At 35.5% G+C, this 12,299-nt stretch overlaps 1 protein-coding gene across 1 annotated transcript; it reads left to right on the forward strand.

Moving 5' to 3' along the window:
- The first annotated feature begins 7,815 nt into the window (after positions 1-7,815).
- On the forward strand, positions 7,816-9,738 carry LOC131073451 (uncharacterized protein At4g15970-like). Its single transcript, XM_058009886.2, has 3 exons — positions 7,816-8,161; positions 8,362-8,742; positions 8,855-9,738. The coding sequence occupies exons 1-3, from the start codon at positions 7,988-7,990 to the stop codon at positions 9,347-9,349; spliced, it is 1,050 nt and encodes a 349-aa protein (XP_057865869.1). The 5' UTR covers positions 7,816-7,987; the 3' UTR covers positions 9,350-9,738.
- Positions 9,739-12,299: the final 2,561 nt, after the last annotated feature.

A 12,299-nucleotide genomic window follows, 5' to 3' on the forward strand; every position in this document is an offset into this window, starting at 1 on the left:
TAGATTTTCCCTTGTCATGTTTTGGGAATGGTTCTTTAGACATTTCATGTTCTTGATTGGATGAGTGTCCTTCAATCTCAATTTCACCTCTATCAATGAGATCTTGTATGATGTTCTTTAGTTGATAACAATTTTCTATTTTATGTCCCTTGCTTTTATGAAATTTACAATACTCATCATCATTCCACCAATTTGGTTTAACCTTTGGCTCATATGGAGGTAGATCTGGGATCGTTATTATTTTGTTTGCTACTAGCTTCTTGAAAACTGATTCTAGTGGTTCTCCCAATGGGGTGTACTTCCTCCATGATTTGGAAGTTGTTTGAGTATTCACCTTATTGTTTGTAGAGTTTGATCCAGAAAAAATAATTTTGGGTCGCACTGTATTTGCATCAACAATACCATCATTGGTTGTGTTCTTGTTTTTATTCCAAAATCTTGACTTGTCTTTTCCTTTATAGTCCTCTTTGTTTTCTTTGAATATTTTAACGATCCCTTGCTCAATTAGGACCTTCTTTGTTACTAAGCCTTTTTCAATGACGTCTTTGAAGGTGGACAAACAAGATTTTCTCAATTCATAACCAATGTCATTGTTAACATTCTGGGTGAACATCTCTACCATTTGTTTTTGTGGAATTCCACAAGAGCATCTTCTTGCTAGATTTCTCCATCTTTGCAAAAATGATGAAAAAGACTCTCCATCCTTTTGTTTGGTGTTGCACAAAGTAGTGACTGATATGTTTGTCTCTATGTTGTATGAGAAATGTTGGATAAATGCCTCTGCTAAGTCACCCCATGACTTAATTCTAGTTGGAAGTTGGGAGAACCATTCCATAGCTTGATCACCTAAGCTCTATGAGAATAATCTCATCAATTATGTCTCTTCTGCTGCTACCTCAATGCAAGCTGTGAAAAATTGTCTTATATGTGCCTTAGGATCTCCTTTTCCTCTATACTTATCAAATTTAGGTATCACAAGTGTGTAGGAAATGGAGGCATTGGAATGATTTTGTCAAATGGATAGGGACATATGTCTCTCATTGTGTAAGTTGGCTTCGGTGTATTTATGTCCTCCATTTTCTTTTGTAAGTCCTTAATTTGTTGTTCCAAATTATTCTAAGATGGAGATCGACTTCTTAGACCATATCCCATGCCTGAACCACTAGATGGAGGAGGAGCATGTTGCATATATGGATGGTATTGATCATACACATGTTCATATGGAGGAGGTCTATAGTGATTTTGCGTATAAGGACCACTTGGTATAGAGTCATGATGAGGAATGGAATATCTATTTTGTTCATGTATACCATACTCTACAGGCATGTCATGAGTTTGTCTAGTGTGTTGCCCCCAAATTTGACGTGGGGTTTCCTTGTGTCCAAATTTTGAACATGCCTTTGGATATCCAATTGCTTTGGTGTTTGCTCCTTATAATTGGCATGTGATTGAGTATATTTTTTTGCATAAGACTTCCATAATGGTCTGCGAAGGTGAGTATCATAAGCTTGACCATGTGTGTATGGGACCTCAGATATTTGAAACAAAGATGATGGTGATTCAGGCACCATATGTGGTCCTCTATTTCATCTACTATTAGGCCTCCTTTGATCCATGTTGAGTTGAGGTTGTTGCAAAGGTCGATTTTCCATTATTTGAGACATGTCAAAATCATGAGGGATCTTGGCTCCACTTTGTGCCATCACTTGTAAGAAGTATTGCCTATCTCTCCACATTATTTCCTCAACCAATCGATTGAAACGGGGATCCATAATGGAGTCTTCCACTTCTGCTGAATGTACTGAAATATTGTCCATATTATCATTGTCTGTATCATTATTGTTTGTAGTGTCCATGTTCTCAACATTTGGAATGTTTCTGTACGCATCCATGTTAGGTAATGTGGTATGATCAGAATTGAAAAAGACATCATTATCATACTCATAGGAACTCATGTTTGCGGACTCTTGAGCCTCTTTAGCTTCTCTCCTAGATTTTTGAGAATAGGTTTCAACCATGAAATAGGTCTTGACCAAGATGTGTGAGAGAATAGATGAAAATGGAAAGAGTATGGAAGACCAAGAGTTGGACGAAATGTGAATGAATCTAAGGTGTACTTGCAATGTCCAAAGTGTAAGACCAAGTATGTATGTAGTAGAGTAGGTGTGACTTCCAAATAGATGATAGTTTCTCTTGATGAGGTAAGTTTACCTTGACTCTAAGTAAGACCAAATGACACCTAGAGGTGATAGACCTTGATGAGGGACCAGTTAGCAAAATGTTGTTGTATGTAGTGTGTTGACAAAGCAAGATGAGGACAAGCAAGTGACCTTTTGACTCAAGTTTAGACAAATGTGAATGTAATGCAAGATGTAAAGCAATGATAGAATTTGTGAGGCCCAAAGGTAGGTTGAATGCTAGATGAAAACCTGGAGAGATATCCTAGGAAGCTCAATAAGTCTGAAACTGACTGTTCTTGTTTGCTGGACTGTAACAGTTTTTCAATTCTGAACACAGATGTGCCTGTATACTTCATAGACGCGTTTAAATGACAAATACGTGGTTATGTTAGACACACATGCATTTCTAAGATTTTGTGAATGAAAGTTCCTCAAGAGAACACAAACATGTTTCTGCCCTTCACAGACGCATTTATATTACATAGACACAGTTCTGTCAAACACAGACACGTTTCTGAAAACTTTGTGCAATTTTTCCAATTTGTAAAGTTGTTTGTTGTGACCAAGTCTAAAATTTTGACTGTATTTCATGACAAGAGAACACAATGTTGATGAGGACTCAATGTTTACAAGTGTTTAGACTCAAAATGACTCAAACAAAAATTATATTGTTTGATGTAAAATTGTTTTGCATACACTTGAAGACACAAAAGACACAATGTTTTGAGGTTTGGTCTTGAATGTTTGATTTGTTCAAAATAAGACAAGCACAATTCTTATGGTTGGCCAGGACAATAGTTGTTGATCCCACATGAGGCTAGGCTATTCAGAGTAGATACTTAGATGCTTGACCCCACTAGCTCCACCCTCAACACTCACTTCTAGGGGCAGCCAAGCATCAGTCCCCACAAAAAATCCTCATGGTGAACTTTGTATCTCTACTAAGAACCATATGTGTGTGGGCTGCTCCAGAGGTCCGACCTCCTTCTCCAACAACTAGAAGGATTTTGGCTTCTAAAATAAAAAGGTGCTAGTAAGGGCATCCGCTCGTGTGGCCATACATGTGACACTTTCAACTTTGTAAATATAGAAGACTCGCAGTCGGTAGGGGTTACGCCCTATAACTGATCAAATAAATTTTATCAAATAGGTTTATGGGGAGACATAGTGTCAGTATGAACTAATCAGCATATGTTACCCATAGTCTTCACCATGAATATAGTTGTTTATAGTGGTTCGGAAGAGGTGGGTTTTCCTCGCTACCGCTTGGGTCATTCTCTCCTCACTAGTAGCCCTAATGACCACACGAGGAGACAAGCCCTCTAGAGATAAAACAAAAAGAGCCTATTGCTCAAGACACAAAAGACACTGGTTCAATTTTAGTGCACCAATTGAAGTGTTTGCTAATCTATGAAAATAATTCTCACAATAAAGATCAAAAGAAAAATCCTTGTCAAGGTCCTGCAAAAAAGATTTGTTAATAGTTTGGATTGTTTCAAATGATCACCCCTTCCTACAACCAAATGAGTTAGCTAAATTTCAAATCCAAAAGACTTTTTGAAATAGGGGCCTTCGATAAAACGATTTTTCTTTCAAGATAAGCTGCACCAATTTCGTTAGCTAGATCTGAAGATCTTAGCTCAAAGTAAACCATATTTGAAATCTGAATAACAAAATAAAACCCTAAAACTAGATAAAAGACTGAAATGCAAAAAAACTGAATACAGACGCATTTCTGCAAAACAGAAAATCTGCAGGACATAGACGCGATAAAAATGATCACAGACGTGGCTACATCTCACAGATGTGGTTAAAATACCCACAAACGCCCCTGTAATGAGAACCATCAATCTGGGAAAATGAAAATACTAATGGAAACACAGACACGATTTAGAGGCTCACAGACATGGCAGAAAATAAAAAACGCAATCTCAAAATGCACAAACGCGGAAATGTCGAAATATTGTCAGAAATGTCAGATCTGCAACTTCAAAAACACAAAATCTACAACAAAAGATGTTAAATGCAAAAGGGACAAGAGTCCCACCGGGCGTGCCAAAATATTTATGGTAAAATTGGATAACAACAATATTGAAAGACTAAATGAATTCAACCACAAAACCCTAGCCTAACAAAAACAAAGATCCACCATAACATATGCAGATTACCTAAGACAATGCAAATCAAATGAAATCACAAAGATTATACCATCACATGTCCAATAGGGTTTGGATCTCCATTCTTCCTATCTCCATTGATCTTGCTTGATATATCTGCTCTCAAATTTAATATGTGCACAAGAGCTCAACAAAGAAAGGAAATGTGGTTGCAAGTAGGCATAATCGCATATGAAAGTTCGAATGCTAGAGTAGTCGGGTCAGAATGCATATTTTTAGGGTTGATAATGAAGAAGCATCTCCTTATATAGAAGACACTATAAGAAATGGAGGGATAAGATTGAGAGGTGTAAAAGATAAATGGTCGGCTATGATTAGAGGGTAGGTAGAGACAATAAGAAAATAATGAGAGGGTAGATAGTTTAGGAATTAAGAGATGAATGACATGTGTCATGGGTAGAAAAGGTTAATGAATTAATAAAATAAATAAAGATTTTTTAAATTAATAGAAGAAGTGGAATCAATTAAATAAATAAAAGTATTTATTTAATTTAGGAAAATGATAATTTAAATAAATTAATGTATTTATTTAAATGAGAAATAAGGCTAGAAGAGGATAAATGAATTAATTAAATAAATAGATATTTATTCAATTAACAGAAGAATTAGGGTAAAACAATTAAATAAATAAAGATATTTATTTAATTAGACATGACAATTTTAGGTGTCTACACTTGTTATCTTATTAATTTTACCTTTGACTTCCATAGTTGTCACCTTTTGTTGTTGTTGACATGCTATCTATCACTGCATTGCCCCACTTCATTGACAACATATAATTATTTATATATAATTAGCAATCCAGAAACGAGTCAAGACTCCTTGTGGAACCGACATGATTCTTCAAGGATTCGTGACTCCGATGTGGAGCATATCAACACATATTACAAATGCAATACCCACAATAATCTCATCGGGTTTAACATAACAAATAATCAGTCAACCAAACTGCTGTGGTAACATACAATAAATCAGTAATTTGTAAAATGAAAAAATATAATTATTATTGTGAATAATTAGTAACAGAAGATTGTTACTAATTATTCATAATGTTGATTATAATATTGATCATAATATTCAACCTATCAGGCTATATGTGATCAAAATAATAATTAGAGATATATGGATAAATACAAGACAAATTTCTAAGGCCATAAGGCCAATTAGATATTTGGTTTATCCAATCGATCTATCTATTTCAACACTCCCTCTTAGCAAGGGAGGATAATCTTCTATCCTACAACACCTTATTATGATCACAATAGATTGATCTAGAAGAGAGAGAGATATCACCTCAGTGTGCACATAATAGCTTCATCTATTACATGGGAGAAAGATATCACCTCACTGTGATATCAAGAGTTATGGCATATCCACAGATATCATGTCACATGATGTCCACCATAAATATTTTAATGTAATATCCACCATTACGACTTGTCCATGGATATCTACTAGGTCCTTTCCCCTATACAACACATAAACTAAACCTTTTTGAGTGTTCCTATGGTGGAAATTTATAGTCAAAATAAAGCAAAGTGATAAAGGGAAAATACAAATCCTTGTAATCCGTGTTTTCTAACTATTTCAAGGTAGCGGCCTTGATGGACCTACCATTTCTAGTTTCCTTATCCTCTCCTCTTGACTCTTCTCTTGACTCCTATGGTGGAGAGTGGAGAGTGGAAACCATGTTAATATTTCTCTGCAACTTCATGCAACCTACTGTCTTTATTGTAGTGATGTGGTGTTCTTATGTGCCTCAAAAATATTAATTTAACACAGAGAACGACTTTCCAAGATACAAATAGGGGGAATTTAGTAAATCTCTATAAAATTAGTAAAAAAAATCACATATCTATTAAAAAATTAACCAAAAGTTGGGCATAACTACACAATGCTAGTTAATTATTCCCTAAGGTTAATTATTCACTAAAGTGATATTTGAAATACTAAAAAATGTTAACATCTTAGGGGGGAACACAAGACACTATGCAATATTTTCTTTAATAAAAACATTATTAGTTTGTGTGCCCCCACTTTTAAAACCCCTTAATCTCCACCATTTAAAAAAAATAGTCATTTAGAAAGTAGATTCAAACCACTGTAACTCTTATTCTTCTTGCATCTTCAAAATTTGAGTGTATAAATATCTTCAATTTCTCATCCAAGATTAGGCTTTTCCATTTAGATGCAGTTACCCTTGAACAAACTAGTAGATTGTGGCATGGTAGAATCCTCCACCAAGGAAACACCCTCCTAGATCCATAACAAGATAGGATGAGAACTAGAAGACTTAACAATAAAAGGCTCCTCTATTGAGTTCAAACCCACCCCAACACGAAGCAAGTAATCATCTACACTTAATGAAACCCCTTTGAAAGTAAGGATCTCTCCAAACTCAACTAGATTAGCCAACACATAATAACATCAAGAAAAAAATAGAGAGATTAAACAGGAAGAAAAACATCTGAGCATGAGGCATAGTGATCATCAACAACCACCCCCACACAACATCCTTGCAAACACTTTGCACATGAACAAGACAACCCATCCCTAAAAGACTTCCAAGCAAATGACTGCACCAAAAGCAAATAGGAATCCTTTATGAAGACCAAGAATAGCTCCAAGATGAGTATGGGGTGTGGAAGGAGAAAGGGTTGTAAGGGAGAGAAAAAACCTATGCAACCCTAGAGAAGAACCACCCTTGGGAGCAATAATTGCAAAAACTACACCTGAAGAGGTCCCCCGATGCTCATGCACTAGATATTGCTTCTCCAACCAAAGACTTTATAGGATCTCATCCCTATACTCAAATCTCTAACCACAAAGACAATCCTCAACATCTCCATTCTCTTTATCATCACCAGAATCATCCTTACCATACTAATTGCCATTGCCAAGGACTTTAAAAACTCTCTTGCCTATATTATTAACCCCATTCCCGCTCCCCATTGAATCAAACATTTTGATTTTATGAAAGATATAATAAAAATATATTACTTGCTTAAAGAACATTTATCATAAATATCAATAAATTAAAGATATTTCTTACTTATAACAAGAACTTTCTTATATATCCCTGAACACTACTTATTTATTATTATTTATTATTAGACATCAATATTATTACGGAAAATTCAACACCCTTCCATAAAATCAAATACTAGATGTTTTCTAAGGAAGGCGGTCGTCTTATCGGTTGAATTCGCTGGGTTTAATCGTATACAACACAACTAAACCTTTTTGTGTCTTCTTATGCTGGAAATTTATAGTCAAAACAAAGCAAAGCGATAAAGGGAAAATACAAATCCTTGTAATCCGTCATTTCCAAGTCTTTCGAGGCAGCAGCCTTGATGGACCTACTATTTGTAGTTTCCTTATCCTCTCCTCTTGACTCTTCTCTTGACTCCTTATAGGTGATTTCTAAGTCTTTCGAGGCAGCGGCCATTTGTAGTTTCCTCTTTAATAAGTGGAAACCAGGTTAATGTTTCTCTGCAACTTCGTGCAATCTACTGTCTATATTGCAGCGACGTGGCGTTCTTATGTACCTCAAAAATATTAATCTAACACAGAGAACCGCTTTCCAGGATACAAATAGGGGGAATTGAGTAAATCTCTGTACAGGCCAGCATGAAAGAGGTTAATCAGAGGGTCGTGAGGACGGTGACTGCATTTCTGGCTTGCATAATAGTGGTGGGAGTTGTGTACTTTGCTATTGATGAACAACTCCAGGCTTCCTTCACTCAGATTCTCATCAGCTCTTTCCGTTCACAGATGGACGATTATGCAACAGATCCAGATATTGTAAGATATTCTCACCTTTTTAATTCATCAGTAACTACAATAGGTATAACTGACCTTTTTAACAGACTTTTGTCTTTCATTCATTCACTACAATTCTCGCTTGCTGTCATTGTATTTACACCTATTTGCTTAAAAACCGTGCTCAAAAAGCCGTGATTTAGAGCACTGCACTGATTTACAGTTTCCTCTGTTTCTCGCAGCCTCCTTATAATTCATCAGATGTTACCGACGAGCTAAAAGTAAGCCTTTCAAAAGCGGCGAACCAGGAGAAAACCGTTCTAATCACGACTCTGAATGCGGCGTGGGCGCAGAACAATAGCATGGTGGATTTATTCCTGAAAAGTTTCCACATCGGTAACGGAACCGAGGCGTTGTTGAAAAATTTGTTGATTGTTGCCGTAGATGAGAAGGCGCTCAATCGCTGCCGGGAAATTCATCCGCATTGTTATCTGATGAAAACAGAGGGAGTCGATTTCTCGGGAGAAAAGCTTTACATGACTCGAGATTATTTGAAAATGATGTGGAGAAGGCTTCGCTTCTTCGGACAAGTATTGGAGCGAGGATATAACTTCGTTTTCTCGGTAAGTTAGGTTTTCATGTTCGTTGAGGGTTTGGAGGAAATTGTACAGTAAATTTATATCATATTTCCTGATTTTTCATCAGAATAATTCAGATTATATTATTATTATCCAGGATGCTGATATTATGTGGCTTCGAGATCCCTTTACTAAATTCTCATCCAAGGCAGACTTCCAAATAGCATCAGACCGTTATAGAAGGAAAGCAACTAATCTCTCCAATAAGCCCAACGCAGGATTCATGTATGTTCGCTCCAATGAAAAGACAGTTGATTTTTTTAAGTTTTGGTATCGATCCAACAAAGTTTATCCGCGTAAAAATGAGCAACAAGTGTTGAACATACTGAAATGGAAAGAGTTCAGACGCAGGCGACTTAAATTCGAATTCCTTGACACTAAATATTTTGGCGGGTACTGTGAAAGAACGAAAGATGTGAACTTGGTTTGTACCATGCATGCCAACTGTTGCAAAGGCTTGAAGGCGAAGGTTATTGATTTGAGAAATACTCTTTCCGACTGGGAGAAATATAAGCAACAAGAAAAGCTAGGTAAAGGCAAGGATGTGCTCTGGACATCTCCAGACGCATGTCAGCATTCCTGGCGCCGATGAAGACTGTTGTAATATTATCATTATCATTCAATTTTCCCAAGATATCTACTCCTAATTCAAAGGAATTGGGGAAAATTTTGAACAATTTATGACTAATTAGCTTGGAATCTGCTGTAGAAGTCGGCACGTTTAGGTAGTTTTGTGGGATTCTCGTGAAAGCGTCCGTAGTTATTTTTGTTAATTTCCATTTTCACATTTTAGAAGATCAAATTAACTACCAACTACCAGATTTAAATACTTGTTTGCATCCAATTTAGACTTTTCATCAGAAATTATTTAGAGCAACACCAATAAGAGATGCATTGTGTCATGTTTCTGTTCATGGTGTGATGTTCTGGGTTAGTACAAAGTTTTAGTCGGAGGAGCATTTAGGACAATTGACGAATCAATAGGGTGTGGCAGACTTACTATAGCATTTTGTATCTTTGTATTGACTTAGGCTTTCCAATTCACCTGAAGATATTGACTTAATTTGACTTTTTAGAAATGTATATTTAAGCAAGCTGTTAACAATTTAGTAGAACTAGGAATATGTGATGACTCTTAACAATAAATGTTTAGTGAAAGCAATTCAACCATATAAGAAGAAAGCATGTGCATATGAATACTATCATATTTCTTGTTAAGTTAATACTAAGGGGTAAAAAAGAGACTTAAACCATATTGAACCAATTTGTAAATACAAAACAATAGTAAACAAAAGGGAAAAGCGTATCAAATTATCCAACTATCTCTAAGAATTTGTTTGAAGCTCTCGCATTTACGAGGTATACAAGATTTAGGAAGGAAGGAGAACTGAAAGACTCAATAAACTTATTGAAGGAGATGCATTCAATAACCATTTTCGGCTTCCTAAGGCCCTCCCATTACTTGGTAATTAGAGTCTGGCATCTCCATGGTCATATTGAACCTTGTTATTCAAATTTTAAGCATTATTTTCACTATCCCACTTTGCAAGTGGGTCTAATATATTGGACTCGAGTATGAAACACAACCCTTTAGATTGTTTCTAGCTTACTCAGGGTTCTTAGAGGCTTTGAAATATCTACCTTATGAATTTTGGGAACATTAACCTAATAAAGCAAGCACCTCAATCTTTTAGTATTAGATAGTTTTTAAAATAAAATAAATGTATATTTATTGAACAAAAATTATGTTTTGTTATTAACCAAAAAATATATTATATTTATTATTTAAATTCTTAACAAGATAATAATTATAAATTAAATTGATTCTTATAACTTCTAATTATAAAATAAAATTTAATTAAAGTAAATTTTAAAGTTAAATCTAAATTACAAAAAGGGATAAATTAAACACAAAGTCAATATATCAAAATCTAAAAATTAATAAAAATTAATAATAAATAATAAGATTGTTTTTTTATAAGATAAGCAGGGAGAGGGCCCTAATCCCTTACATCAAAAGAAAGAGCAAGACGGAAAAGAAACTAAACACTACAAGATCAGTGAGGGGCACCCAACACTGAGACCAACCTGATCAGAGAGGAGAAACGACCCAAAGAAAGCAACAACAAAAGAAAATAGCTAACCGAGAACTAACAACAATTAACACAACAAGCACCCAATCAACATCCATCTATCAATTCTAGTAGACCAGAAGCAATCACGTCTTCCTCCAGCACCTAGCTTGTATTCCATTATATTGACCCCACTTCAGTCAAAATTATTTTATCTAGATTTTGATGGATGGAATCTTTTCTCCAATGTCTTTAGGTTTGAATCTTAAGGCCCTTGTTAGCAATATAATTAGCAACATGGTTTCCTTCTTGGAATATATACTAAACTTTGAGTTGTGAAAAATCCTTAAGAATTTTCAAACTTTCTCTCATTAGGGATCTGATCTCCCATGGGCCTATAATTTATTCTTTTAGTACATCAACTATTGGCTTTGAATATCCTTCCACCACAACCCTGGTAAAACCCAAATCTTTTACAAGCTTTTTTCCCTCCCAAGCAACAGTGGCTTCAACAAACCTGTTAGATTTTATTCCTAAGGACTTAGCAGTGCATTCAATAAGTCTCCCTTTATGGTCTTTGAGAATAGCACCTGCACTAGCTTGTCTAGGGTTATTCTTGGAGAACTTGTCAAAATTACATTTTATCCAATCTTGATCAAGGGGGCTCCAAAGAGTTTCATTCTGCTTGTCTTCTTCTACCAGTTAATATTTGTCATACCTTGAGTAAGACCCCAAATTCATTTAATCCTTATTTCTTGCAGAGTAGGCATGTCTTTAAAGGGCCCAAAGGAAACAACATTGAGATTTTCAATTATTTGATGCTTAATAATATAGTGTTAGTTGTTATGGTTATAAGTGGAGTATATCTTTGAGTTTTTGTATTGCAATATTCATGGCATATGTGGAGTTTGTATCTTTGGAGTTTGGAGATATTATGCTAAAGTTTTTTGATAATGGGTTGTTATCTTTAGGTCTAGTTGACCTTGCCTCATTCTAGGAATCTTTATATATGCATTAGCTAATGAAGTATGGAAAAGGAAGCATGTTGAGATCTTACAGAGGCTCATGTGAGTGTCTTATTTATGTTAGATATCATGTTGGGCTTGGCTAACACACTATTTTGTGTTTATATCCTTCGATATGTGTGTGTGTGTGTGTGTGTGTGTGTGTGTGTGTAGTTCCATGTATTACATGACAATGAAAAAAAGGAGAAAGAGAATAAGTGAGTGAGGGTGATTAAGGAAGTATATGCAAAAGAGACATAGAAGTGGAGATAGCAAAGACGCAGAGTGTGAAGTGTGAGTTGTGGACAATGAAGGAAGATAGTGTTGCAATGGTGTAGTAGTCCTTCACTAGACCTACTGTAGGACAATGGTATAGAGATCTTTAACTAGATCTTCTCTAGGGTTTGCGAATTATGATTCGAGCTTAATCTTGAAACTGACCTCATGCATTTGGAGATGCAATCCT

Source organism: Cryptomeria japonica, chromosome 7 (assembly GCF_030272615.1).
Source record: "Cryptomeria japonica chromosome 7, Sugi_1.0, whole genome shotgun sequence".
NCBI classification, from domain to species: Eukaryota; Viridiplantae; Streptophyta; class Pinopsida; order Cupressales; family Cupressaceae; genus Cryptomeria; species Cryptomeria japonica.